The following is a 14345-nucleotide window of genomic DNA, read 5'->3' on the forward strand; positions in this document are numbered from 1 at the left end:
GGATTTCTATCTGTAGCTTTAGTATCATTTCTAATTTTTCATTTATTTTGTCATTTTGTTCTTGTATTTTCTTTCAAAATTCTTCTAGGGTTTTGTCTATGTTTTCCTTGGTCTGTCTCTCAATCCTTTGAAGATACCTAAATATAATTCTTTTGAATTCCTTATCAGGGAGTTCCAATGCTGCATCTTCATCAGGGATGTGTTTTGGGTCTGCATCCTGGTCCCTTGTTTCTCCTGCTTTATCTTGCTTCTTTTTGTGGACTGTGATGCTCTGTTGTCTCCAAGGCATTGTGACATTTTTGTGTTTATATTTAATTGGTGATTATATGTTGAAGTGACTTGCCACAATTTTTGTTTTATTTGTTTTGTTTGTATGTTATCTATACAGGCAGGGTACTGTGCTGTGCTCCTCTCTGCACTAGTTGACAGCACTTATACACTCACCACCTGTCTCCTTTTTTGTTGTCAGCCTCTTGTATGTCCTTGCTGACCCTGGCAAACAGAGCCTGTTCTTAGGTCCCTGGGATCCAAATGAGAGTGCTGTCACTTTAAAATCCAAAATGGCTGCTGCTTAAAAACATTCAAAATGGCTGCCCCCTCGGTGACTTTATATATCCAAAGTGGCTGCCGCATGTGAACAATCAAAATGGCTGCACCCTCCGGACCTCTCAAAGTCCACAGCTTAGGTTGTGTCCTTTCTTGCTGTTTCCCTTCCTAGTCATAGGCCACCACAGCAGTTGTCCTGCAGCCCTTGGTGACCGGTACTGATCTTTACATCAATTCTCAGGTCCTAACACCACTTGGAAATATTCAGGCTGTTGGTCCTGTCACAGTAGCTGACAGTCGCAGCTCCTACCACCTCTGTACTCACGGTTTTCGTTCAGGTTTTTCCACTAGTTGGTGCCCAATCCACTTCTGTATAGTTCCTTTCAAAGTTCAGTGCTCCAGGATTATCTTCTGTACCTCTGTCAATTGGTTTTTCTTTTCTTTGTTGAAGAGGGTCTGTGTCGCTTGTCTGCCTATTCCTCTGCTTGCTTACTTCTATACCCTATGTTCCAGGATGTGGATTCATCTTTAGCTATAGCAGATAAACTTGCTGCTTTTGTTTTTTGGGTAACTCTTTGGGTCCCATCATCTTTTGCCTGTCCCACCTTCCGAACCTGTGCACTTGGTTGAAGAGGATGACCTGACCAAATTATAATATACTTGATAAATGGCTGAATATCTAGGTCCTGAGTTATTGGATCCCTGTTCATCTCTTCAGGTATTTACTCTATACTTACTGTGTGCTAGCACTGTTCCAGGAGCCAGAAATACATAAACAAAATGGACACAGACCTCTGGCTACATGTAGCTCATGTGGATACAGGAGGGCAAGAAAATAAAAACAGTAAATTATATAATGTATTAGAAGATGAAAAAGTACTAAGGGAAGCAAGATAGAAAATGTGTGTGTGGCCAATGCAGTTTTAAATAGGATGGATAAAGGAGGTCTCACTGAGAAGGTGACATTTGAGCAAAGATTTTAACAAAATGAATGAGCCATCTGTACAAGCTGAGATCAAATAAAATAGCATGCCATTCTTACACTAAATTGTTGTTGTTGTTGTTGTTGTTGTGTGCCGTCGAGTCGGCCCCGACTCATATTGTAAGCCTTTATAATTTAAAAGAAGCTGATTTTCTAATCTTTAAACTTTAGGTTTAAAGGCTAAAATCTTCCTAAAACCACACAGTACTTTGGCCTAATCAGTAAAGAATGGGTGCCTCAAGCACTGTACTATTTTAAGAACTATCCATATGGGATCAAACTGACAACAGCAACTCGAAAGATGAGACAGGAAATTTAGGGGGCAGTGAGTTTATGTTAGAAGGGAAGAACAATTTGGAAAAGGAAGATGAGAGTGGTTGCACAACTAGAAGAGTGTAAACAATGTAATGGAATTGCACATGTAGAAATTGTTGAATTCATGTGTGTTCTGTGTATATTCTCAACAACAACAAAACAAATTGTTGGAAATAAATAAAAGTAACTGATACTTTAGGAGTGGTGTTAAGTGGTAGGGTTGAGAGCAGAAAGAGCTCTGACATGTACATCCTTTGCCTTCTCTAAACTCTATTACTTGGTTTAAAACTGATGAGCATCTGGTAAATGATGCTGCAGTTTTCACTCCATGAAATGAATACTCAGTCTGCATCCCCTGCCCCCCCGAAATCCCTTGGAAGAAATCCAAATGGTTGCTTAGTGGAAATAGGAGCTAGAGAGGTTTTATAGTTTAAAAAAAAAAAAAGTTGTCATTGAGTCTGACTCATAGTGACCCTATACGACAGGGTAGAACTGCCCCGTAGGGTTCCAAGGCTGTTAATCTTTACAAAAGCTGACCGCTACATCTTTCTGTCATGGAGTGGCAAGTGGGCGCAAACCACTGAGCTTTTGGTTTGCAGTTGAGCACTTTAATCACTGTGGCACCAGAGCTCCTTGAGGTTTTCCAGAAACCACAATAATGTGAAAACATAAGTAACCCCTGAAGAAGCTCCTAGGGAATCAGTCAAAGATGGAAGAAGGCTAGTGACGAGAGCACCTCTAAATATGCTTCCTGAGGGAGGAGAGGGTTCTCTGTTCGATATGGTTTGAGCTCTGGACAAATAAGGGTCCTTTATTACTTGGAGAATCCAATAAAGTTGTTGATCTCCCTGGCCAACCTGTTTGCTATAAAAGAACTAGCCAGAGCGAGTGAGTTAAGATGTGAGTATGAATCTGGTCATGCAACTGCCCCATTTCAGGGATTGATTTCCTGAGATGAAGTTTCCTTTGTTTCAGATTTCAAAAGTTAAGCAATGCTGTTTGTTCCTTTGATAGCCAATACTTCTCATTCTTAACTACAGGACAGAAGTTCAGCCTTTTGAATAGCATTCAAATTGATGGGTCTAACTCTGGCTTTGTAGTACCTCAGAACAACTCTAGTTCTTTGAAATATTTTTAAGTTCCAAGTGCAATTAACTTTATTTTATGTGATATGTTGTTGTTGTTATGTGCCATCGAATTGGACCTGACATACAGCAACCCCTCCTTGGGTTTCCGAGGCAGCATCACTACAGAAATAGATTGCCCAACCTTCCTTCTGAGGAGTGGCTGGTGGGTTTGAACTGCCAGCCTTCTGGTTAGCAGTCAAGTGCTTGAGGCACTATGCTACCAGAGCTATATATCACTGTGATAAAGGAGGCATTTTTATAGAACCTAGGAGATCAACAAACTTGAGAAAAGTTGAAAATCATAGATCTGTACTCCAACTACACTGAGTGTTTGCTTGAGATAATGGGTCTGGGAAATGGGAGCTTTGGAGTTAGATCTCATTGCTTAACAGTAACTATGACTTACATAGGAAGTTGGGAGATGAAAGCTGGATCAGAAGACCTAGAACTGTTTTGAGCAACCTACATAAAGGGCAATTAAAACAAATAAACAAACAAACAAACCGAGCTCGCTGCCATTAAGTCAATTCTGACTTATAGTGACCCCCTTTGGGTTTCCAAGGCTGTAAATGTTTACAGAAACAGACCACCTTATCTTTCTTTCATGGAGCAGCTGGTAGGTTCAAACCACCAGCCTTTGGGTTAGCAACCAAATGCCTTACCTACTACACCACAAGAGCTCCTTTTAAAGGGCAATTAAGCATTAAATTTTAAGATAGCCTAGAATAGAGGTTCTCAGCTGGGGGTAATTTTACTTTCCAGGTAACATTAGGCAATGCCTGGAAACATTTTTGGTTGTCATACTTGCTAGGGAGGTACCTAATGGGTAGTGGCCTGGAGACTAACATCCTTCCATGTGCAAGACAGCCCTATGACATAGAATCATCCAGCCCCAAATGTCAGCTGAGGTTGAGAAATGACCTTGAAGAACTCCAGGTCTCCTTTCCAGATGAGATCATAGGCATCAGCCTGATCTAAATCACCAAAACAAGAATCACTTAAATTTTTTCTCATTGAATGTCCCTGCAGGAAAAAAGAAAAAGTTACAACTAAAGCACCTGAGTAGAATAGATTACATCATTCCACTGAACACTACCAAATGTTTTTATCTCTGGCTTTAAGTACATCCATACTCACTATATATAGTGGCTTCATTGCAGAGTGATGCAAAAAAAAAAAAAAAAAAAAAATGAGAAGCTATACATTTTAAAAATTATTTCTCTTTGTTTTATTGACAAATCTGTTCTGCCACTTTCTACAACCTCAGTCATGGAAAAACACTAAGAGACATTACGTAATGTTTGACTCAGTCACTGCCATCGAGTCAATTCTGACTCATAGCAACCTGCATTGGGTGGATCATCCCCATCTTCCTTCTGCATAGCAGCTGGTGGGTTTGAACCACTGACTTTCCAGTTAGCAGTCAAGTGCCTTATCCCCTACACCACCAGAGCTCCTTAAGAAGAATGCTTCATCTTCTTCCCATGGAGCAGCTGATGAGTTTAAACCACTGGCCTTCGGGTTAGCAGCCAAATGCCTTACCCAGTATATCATCAGAGTTCCTTATTGTTTGACTAATGCATTGATTTTCCATATAAGCATGAAAAGTAGGTAAAGTAGGTGATCTTTTTCCCGTTTTACAGATGAAGAAATAGAGTCTCAGAAAGCCTAAAGGACTTGTTCAAGAGTATGTAACTGCCTAATAAGTAGAGGTGCGAGGACTGAAATCCAGGGTGTCTGTCCCTAGACTTTGTGCGCTCTTTGCTGTGTTCCACGTAGCCTTACTTTAGATTTTAAGCAGCATTTATATCCAACCTACCATAGTGTACACATACAAGGAAGACAATGCTGGGCACACTGAGTTTTTGTCTCTGCTAAGGACACATTAAGAAATATGGGCAGTAAGTTGACCCACAGGAGGCATTTTGGTATCAAGGAAAAAACTTGGCGAAAGTCTAGAATCTCTGATCTTGATTTTACCACTGATCTCCTTATGACTTTCAGCAAGTCTTTGAACCTCTTTAATCTTAATTTGGCCACCTGCCCTAAGTTTTATAGAGATGACATGGCTTGAAATCTGTGAAGGATGTTTTAAAAACCCTAATGGTGTATATAAGTGTTTTAAAATTAACTTGGTTGATTTCCTTAAAATGTGGTTGTATGTACAAGCTACTGGCAATATTGTTGGATCACAGGCCAGCAGTCAATGGTCTGGTTTTTGAAGGCCATGAACACTCCAATGAGAGGAAGTTTGTAATTCTTTAGTAACTTTATAACTTTATTTCAGAAACTGAAGCTTTTTATCAACCAAAAAGAAGGCAGAGAGAGAGAAAGAGAAAATTAGTTTATGATCCAAAGACGAAATTGCCAAAATGTAAAGAAGAAATACATTAGACACAACAATAAGAGCAGGATGGCAGAGAGCCTTTGAGTACATGAGAAGCACCCTATTATAAAAAGCAAAGTGTGGGAAAATATATTTTAAACCCTTACTTCCTTTTGAAATGAAATACCCTTCAGGAAAGGTGCTAAGAGCCTTTGTAATCCTTATTTAGTTTGCTATGCTGGTTATTAGAAACAGAGAAGGAACACCTTGGAGACAGGGGTGGGATTTCTGGTGGGTATTTCTTTTCTTACAGGTGGAAACAAAAAGGCCAGTTAATCTTACCTTGTGTGTGTTTGTCCTATAAGCCACTTTAGGTGTGTGAGCAGTGCTACTTCTGCAACAAAAGCCCAGACTTACCACATCTTGGAGAGAGAATGGCCACTTCCTGGTATGCAGCCTTCTTCATGCTGATGGTATCCTGTGTTTGCAGCACTGTCTTCCACAGAGACCAGCCGACTTGGTTTGAGGGTGTCTTTCTGTCTTCCATGTGCCCCATCAATGTCAGTACTGGCACCTTGTATGGAATTATGTTTGATGCAGGGAGCACAGGAACTCGAATTCATGTTTACACTTTTGTGCAGAAAATACCAGGTGAGTCTCTGTAAACCCACGCTGTAGCATCTCCTCCCAGAAACAGATGTGCTGAGAGTTTGTGGTGTGAGTTATGGAATCTCATGGCTAGTGAATGTCTTTCTTCAGAGAATGCTTTGGACTATCACTGAATACATTTGAATAACTTTGATGTGAAATTAAGACCTGTGCTGCCTGTAGTCCAAAACCCACATGTCCAAAGATTATACCTATAATCTCTTCTCTAAAGGTAGTTGATGTTCCAGAAAAAAAACCAAAACTCACTGCTATGGAGTCAGATCTGACTCGTGGTGACCCTCCTTGGGTTTCCAAGGCAGTATCACTATGGAAGTAGATTGCCCAACCTTTCTTTCGAGGAGTGGCCGGTGGGTTTGAACTGCCAGCCTTCTGGTTAGCAGTCAAATGCCTTAGGCACTGTGCCATCAGAACTCCTGAATATTGAGTCTCAGGCTCAAAGCTTGGGAGTGGTCTTGGGAAGGATCACTTGAAAGTTTCTCTGTCCTTGGAGAAGTGGATGAGAGGACCCTGAGGTCAATGAACTTTTTCTTAATTTTCAGAGGTTCCCCCCCTCCTCAGGTTATGTGTAGAGCCTGGGAAAAAGAGTAGGAGCTAGATGTTCACCAGAGAAATAAATGGCAGAGGGACTCTCAAGGGTTGCCTAATACCACTATTCCCCCTCCTCTGATACTCTTGCAAAACATTCCTCAAGGATCAGATAGCATGAAATAGCTTGAGGGAATAGTAGGCTAATCTAGTAAATTGTATAAAGATTTACAGAGCCCAGTATGAGAAGCAGCCTAACTTTCTGTAATCAGCCCTTTCTCTTCTATTCTGTGTTTCTATAGGACAGCCTCCAATTCTGGAAGGGGAAATTTTTGATTCTGTGAAGCCAGGACTTTCTGCTTTTGTAGATCAACCAAAGCAGGTGAGTTTCTTATGATTAAACTTTTAGCATTTAGATTCTCAGTGCTTTGATAACTTTGCCACACCACTGCAGTTAAGTGTCTCATGCTGTTCACTGATAACTGGTCCTGTGTGAGATCAGCTTTCTATCCTCAGCTAATCTCATGGATAAGAGTAATTTTATATCCAGGCTCACTGGAATTTAGGTGGAAGGAGGCTAGAAAATAAATTCTGGTCATGCAAAAATAACATCATGTTTTTACTCTCTGTGTATTTATCATTTAAGATTTTGAGTGGAAGCCATGAACTACATTGATTAATATAAATGCAGAAGATAACATATAGTTCTGTAGGATATGAGGTATAAACATGGCAGTTGAGAGGCTGTAGATCCAGTCACCAGGCAGTGTTTCATTCTGTTGTGCATAGGGTTGTTATGAGTCAAAATGGACTCGATGGCACCTAGTGACAGCAACAACAGACATAGTGAATTCCATTTCTGTATGCCCTAATACAAGTATAGAAGCTCGCCTGTACTTTACAAATTAGGCAAGAACCCACAATGACAAAACCTTTGGTAATAGAAGATGAATGGAGAGTTTTGTAATGATTCTTTACCACATTTGATTACCGGTAACATTCTGCACTTGTGTGTGACAGGCAACATTGAAGTAAAATACAGTAAGGCAGAATGTTGAACTTTGTTAATAGACATAAGGTATTATTCAGTGTCACAAGCGTAATCATTAACCAAAAGAAAGCCGGATGTTAAAAATGGCTTGAGCTTAAAGAACTAAAAAGTTTGTTTTCTCATCATGAGATGGCATCTTAGTTCTCTAGTGCTGCTGTAACAGAAACCACACGTGCTGGCTTTAACAGACAGACATTTTCTCATGTTTTGGGAGGCTAGAAGTCTGAATTCAGGGCTTTGCTCTAGGGGAAGGCTTTCTTTCATGTTGGTTCCTCAGGAAAGTCATTGTCCCTTCAGCTTCTGCTTCCTAGTTCCTTGGAGATCTCCATTGTATCTCTGCTTGCTTGTTGCATCTGTCTCAAAAGAGGTTGACTCAAAATGTACCCTACACTTGTTGTTGTTGTTGTTATGTGCCGTTGAGTCAAACCCGACTCATAGTGACCCCTCCTTGGGTTTCCGAGGCAGTATCACTATGGAAGTAGGATTGCCCAACCTTCCTTCTGAGGAGTGGCTGGTGGGTTTGAACCACCAGCCGTCTGGTTAGCAGGCAAGTGTCTTAGCCACTATGCTACCAGAGCTCCCTACACTAATCCTGCTCATTAACATAACAAAGACAACCTATTCCCAAATGGGATTATAACCATAGGCATAGAGGTTGGGATTTACAGCTCAAATTTTTGGAGAATATGACTCAGTCCATAACAAATGGTAAATGGGCTAGAAAATTAGGCACTGTTGGAAGCAGCTACATTATCAGAAAGTGATTTGTCATTTAGAGAAGACAGTTGTGTTGTGGTTGCTAATAATGATGATTAAGAGACATGTTGTTATAAGAGACATTGCCTTAGGAAATAGTGGGTTTAAAATTGTCTTTCCCCAATTCTTAAATTAAACATTTGCTGTGTGCCATGCATGTACGTACCGATGATGCAAGAACAAATCTAACGTGTTCTGTCCTTATGGAGGACATAAAAAGAGTAGCGTACTAACGCCTACAACTAGCATTTGTGTGGCAACTACACACAATTGCCTCACCTAATGAACACAATAGTTGTCTGCTAGTATGAGGGATATCGTCCATCTCATAGCTGAGGAAACCAAGCCCAGGAAGGACAAGTGACCTATGTAAGGGCCCAGAATAACAAGCAAGTCTTCCAACTCTATACCCTATTTTTCCTTCACTCTACCTACCTTTCTAACCTAAGGCTAATTTATGTGAAACACAAAATAATCAGTTAAAATGACTGAACTTTAAAAGAATAGTTTTTATTATGACTTCATCAGAATGAAGTTAATTTTGTTCAGAGTAGCCTGCTTTTCTGGTTTCTGCTCCTGCACAGCAGAGAGGGGGGTTGGCACCACCGTACTCCTATTGCTCCCATAAGACGTGTTGGGGAGATAGACTAGTGTCACTAAGTGGACTATTCACTGGATGAGTAGGCTGTCTCTTTTGAAGGGTGCTGAGACTGTTCAAGGACTCTTAGAGGTGGCCAAAGACTCAGTCCCCCGAAGTCACTGGAAAAGGACCCCAGTGGTCCTGAAGGCGACAGCAGGACTGCGCTTACTGCCGGAACACAAAGCCCAGGCTTTGCTCTTTGAGGTAATTTTTAAAATCTTCTGTGTCTTGCATAATTCTCTCTTTTTTCCTCTGGGAATATTTTGTTCCAGGTTTTTAGCCATTTGTACTGGGACTCCTACCCTCAGTATTCCACCATTACTAAAGTAATAAGGTTACCATGGGCTCTCATCGTAGCTAGTTACTTTACATTTTTAAATATTACTCTTGAATTTGTAGGAGCTCTGATGGCATGGTAGATAAGGCAATTGTCTGCTATCCAGAAGGTCAGTGGTTCATACCCACCAGCTGCTCCGCAGAAGGAAGATGGGGTGATCTACTTCTTTTTCTAAAGACGTTTAAAGTACTTCCTACCCATAATATCCTTAAATCTCTTAACTTGTTAAACCTGAATCATATAATTGCTTTTAATTAACTTTATGGAGTATAGTGTACAAACACTAAAATGTACCCATTTAGAGTATCCAATTCAATGAGTATGGACAGATACAGTTTCCTTTGCCCTACCCCTGAAACCAGTCTGCTTTCTGTTACCACAGATTAGTTTTGCTTATTCTTACATTTCATATAAATAGAGTCATACAGTTTGTATTCTTTTTTGTGTGTGTCTGGCTTTTGTCACTTAGCATAATGTTTTTGAGAATAATCATGGAATTTTAAAGTTTGAAAGATTTTTGAAGGTTTTTTCAACTCCCTTATGCAGATAGAAAGTTTACAAAAAGTTTTTTAAAATTTAATTCATATTTAAAGGTCTACTGTATGTATGTATTAGGCTATAAACATACAACTAATAAGATTCAAATTGTGAGGAATATTTATAGGTGGAATCTCATTATAAGAAAAAAATCACCATAAAAATGATATTGTATTACAGGTTTGCTGATTTACTCATTTTCTTTGACCATCATCATAGAGCAATTAAGTACCTTGTCCAAGGACAAGCTGCCTGGCATATGTGCATGATAATCAAAATCTTGACTTCTCATTTGTTCAACATAGGAGTGCTTGCTGTGGGCTATATGCTGGTGTGGATACTAGGGATATACACAGCAGGAGACAAAAGTAAAACAGTCCCACCCCATATGGAGCCAACTACATTGTAGTTGGGGGGAGCAGAAAATAAATAAGTAAATATAAAATATGTCAGGTGCCAGTAGATGCTATGGAGAAAAATAAAGATGAGTAAGGCAGTGAGGGAATGCTGGTAGTGATAGAGGGTAGATGTTATTTTAAATATCATGGTCAGGAAGAATCTCATTGATAAGGTGAAGCATTTGATTCAAGAGAGATCTGAAGAGCGTAAGGAAGCAAGCTATACAGCCCATACATGAGAAGAGTAGTCCAACCTAAAGAAACCACACATGCAAGGCCCTAAAACAAAAATGTGCTTGGTGTGTTTAAGAAGTAATGGTTAAGTGCTCAGCTACTAATCCAACCCACCAGTGGCTCTAGGGGAGAAAAGACCTGCTGATCTGCTGCCATAAAGCTTACAGCCAGGAAACCCTGTCAAGGCAGTTCCACTTTGTCCTATTGGGTCGCTGTGAATGGGAATCAACTTAATGGCACCTGTAACAACATTCAGAGGGTCAGTGTGCCTGGCATGAGTGAATGATGGGAGGGAAGTAGGAGATGAGGTCAGAGAAGTGTTTTAGCTGTTGTTAGGTGCCATCGAGTCAGTTTTGACTTACAGCAACGTTGTGTACAACAGAAGGAAACACTGCCCAGTCCTTGCCATCATCACAATTGTTGCCATGCTTTAGCCCATTGTTGCATCCACTCATTGAGGGCCTTCCCCTTTTTTGCTGACCTCGCTACCAAGCAGATAGACTCCAGGGACTGGTCCCTGCTGATAATGTGACCAACATGTAAGAGACATTCTGACTTCTAAGGAGCCCTCTGGCTGTACTTCTTCCAAGACAGATTTTTTTCATTCTTCTGGCAGTCCATGGTATATTCAATATTCTTTGCCAGCACCACAATTCAAATGCATTGATTCTTCTGTGGTCTTCCTTATTCGTTGTCCAGCTTTCACATGCAGAGAGGTGTGGGGTAGGGTAGAATTTATCATGTAGGGCTTCAAAGGGCTTTGGATTTTATTCTAAGAAAGAAGCCACCAAAAGGTTTTAAGTTGGTCAGAGAGTTGATCTGATATCTGTTTTAACAGTACCATCCTGGCTTTTGTGTTGAGAATAAACTGACAGGTGGAGGAGATGTGGAGGTGGCAAGAGCAGAGCTTTCTGTACTTTTATTCCTGTTTGCTTATCTATCTTCTCCTTAAAAGCTGTTTATAGATAGCTTGACTGATTTTCTTGGTTGAAACAGGGTCCAGAGGTCACTGTGTGGTGTTTTTGTCCAAAATCAGTAATGAGAAAAGCCCACAGACTAGAATTCCTCCTATTCCTATTTGGAGACTCCTTCATTCTCCCACCCCCATGATAATCATATGAAAATGAGATAAGACACCCATATCATTCCCTATATTTATAGTTAAGAGCATCTTTGCTAGATCTTCATTCCCATCTCCTAGAATAGGATTACAGAAGTCTAGACCTGGGGTCTGTACACTCCTTTTTTAATTTTTTTTTTTGGGCTTTCAAGAACAGAAATTTATTTTCTCACAGTTCCAGAGACTAAAAGACTAAGTCATGGTTTCATTTGTGTAGACTCAGATTCTTCCTGTGGGCTTCACTCCTAGTTTCTGGTGTCTGCTGGCAATTGGCATTCCTTTGCTTGTAGACAGGTCTTCACATAGCATCTGTCTTCCACTTGTGTGTGTGTGTGTGTGTCTGTGTCTATTCTGTTCTTTTTAATAACTCAGAAGTGATTAGGTTTAGGACCCAGTTGACTCTGATATGACCTACTAACATAAGAAAATAAAAACTCTATTCCCAAACAGGACCACATCCACAGGTATGGGGACCAGAACTGGAGTCTCTAGAGTCTTTTTTTTTTTTTTTTTAATTTTTGTGATTTGGGTAAAAGTTTACAGAGCAAATTCATTTTCCATACAGAAGTTCATCCACATTCTGTTTCATGTTGTTGTTATGTGCTGTCAAGTTGTCTCTGACTCATAGCAACCTTATGTACAACAGAACAAAACACTGCCCAGTCCTGTGCCAGCCTCACTATCCCTACTATACCTGAGCCCATAGCTGCAGCCACTGTGTCTATCCATCTCATTGAGAGCCTTCCCTTCTTTCGTTAATCCTCCACTTTACCAAGTATGACATCCTTCTCCAGAGAATGCTCCCTTCTGACAGCATGACCAAAGTAGGTAAGACAAAGGCCAGCCATTCTCACTTCCAAGGAGCATTCCAGCTGCAGTTCTTCCAGGACAGAGCTGCTAGTCCTTTTAGCAGTCCATTGTACTCTTAGCATTCTTCGCCAGCACCACAATTCAAAAGTATCAACTCTTCTTCGATCTTCCTTATTCATTGTCCAGCTCTCACATGCATATGAGGCGATTGAAAATGCCATGGCTTGGGTTAGGCACATCCTAGTCTTCAAGGAGACATCTTTGCTCCTCAGCACTTGAAAGAGGTCTTTTGCAACAGATGTGCCCAGTGCAACACGTCTTGTGATCTCTTGACTGCTGCTTCCATTGGCATTGATTGTAGAACCAAGTAATAGGAAGTTTTTAACAGCTTCAATGTTTTCTCATCTATCATGATGCTGCTTATTGGTACAGTTGTGAGGATTTTTGTTTGTTGAGTTGTAATCCATACTGTAGACTGTAATCTTTAATTTTCATCAGTAAGTGCTCTAAGACATCCTCATTTTCAGCAAGCAAAGTTGTGTCATCTGCGTATCACAGGTTGTTATTAAGCCTTCCTCCAATCCTGATGCCACATTCTTCTTCATATAGTCCAAAGCAAACCAAACCCACAGCCGTGGAGTCAGAGCCGACTCATAGTGATCCCTCCGTGGGTTTCCAAGGCAGTATTACTACAGAAGTAGATTGCCCAACCTTCCTTCCAAGGAATGGCTGGTGGGTTTGAAGCACCAGCCTTCTGGTTTCCAGTCACACGTCTTAGGTACTATGCCACCAGAGCTCCCTCTTATAGTACAGCTTCTTGGATTATTTGCTCAGCATACAAGTTGAGTAAGTATGATGAAAGGATACAACACTGGCTCACTCCCTTCGTGATTTTAAACCACCAATTCCTTCAGTGCAGCTTTGACTTCTTCCTTCAGAACCATTGGTTCTTGATCATATGCTACCTCCTGAAATGGATGATCATCTACCAATTCTTTTTGGTACAGGAACTCTGTGTATTCCACCCATCTTCTTTTGATGTTTACTGCATCATTTGACATATTGCCCATGGAATCTTTCAGTATTGCAATCCGAGGCTTAAATTTTTTCCTTAGTTTTTTCAGCTTGAGAAATGCCGAGCGTGTTCTTCCCTTTTGGTTTTCTAACTCCAGCTCTTGGCACATTTCATTATAATAATTGATTTTGTCTTCTGGAGCTGCTTTTTGAAATCTTTTGGTCAGCTCTTTTATCCTGTTGATTCTCTCATTTACTTTTGCTACTCTCCATTCTAGGGCAAGTTTTAGAATCTCCTCTGACATCCACTTTGCTCTTTTCTTCCTTTCCTGTCTTTTTAATGACCTTTTGTTTCATGGATGATGTTCTTGATGCCATCCCACAATTCTTCTGGTTTTCGGTCATTGGTGTTTAATGCATCAAATCTATTCTTTATATGGTCTCTATATTTAGGAGGGATATAATCAAGATCATATTTTGGCTCACATGAGTCGTTTTAGTTGTCTTCAGTTTCAGCTTGAACTTATACATGAGCAATGGATGGTCTGTTCCATAATCAGCTTCTGACCTTGTTTTGGCTGAAGATATTGAGCTTCTTTCTCCATTGCTTCTTGCCACAGATGTAGTCAATCTGATTCTTGTGTACTCCGTCTGACAAAGTCCACATGTATAGCCACCGTTTGTGTTGTTGAGAAAAGGTAGTTGCAATAGATAAGTCATTGGTCTTGCAAAATTCTATAATGTGATCTCCAGTGCCATTTCTATCACCAAGACCAGATTTTCCAACTACCAGTGATTCTTCTTTGTTTCCAACTTTTGCATTCCATTCACCAATGATAATTAACACATCTTGATTGCATATTCGGTTGATTTCAGACTGCAGAAGTTGATAAAAATCTTCAATTTCCTCATCTTTGGCTTTGGTGGTTGGTGCATAAATTTGAATAATAATAATATT

At 40.3% G+C, this 14345-nt stretch overlaps 1 protein-coding gene across 1 annotated transcript in view; it reads left to right on the forward strand.

Moving 5' to 3' along the window:
- The first annotated feature begins 5667 nt into the window (after positions 1-5667).
- ENTPD5 (ectonucleoside triphosphate diphosphohydrolase 5 (inactive)) overlaps positions 5668-14345 on the forward strand; it is a 33655-nt gene continuing 24977 nt past the window's right edge. Inside the window, exons 1-3 of the mRNA XM_007941376.2 lie at positions 5668-5947; positions 6793-6872; positions 8998-9141. Coding sequence (XP_007939567.1) covers positions 5731-5947; positions 6793-6872; positions 8998-9141 — 441 coding nt within the window. The 5' untranslated portion in view covers positions 5668-5730. The remainder of the gene's footprint in view (positions 5948-6792; positions 6873-8997; positions 9142-14345) is intronic.

Source organism: Orycteropus afer, unplaced genomic scaffold (genome assembly GCF_000298275.1).
Source record: "Orycteropus afer afer isolate SDZICR_OR568_19922 unplaced genomic scaffold, OryAfe1.0 scaffold00079, whole genome shotgun sequence".
NCBI classification, from domain to species: Eukaryota; Metazoa; Chordata; class Mammalia; order Tubulidentata; family Orycteropodidae; genus Orycteropus; species Orycteropus afer.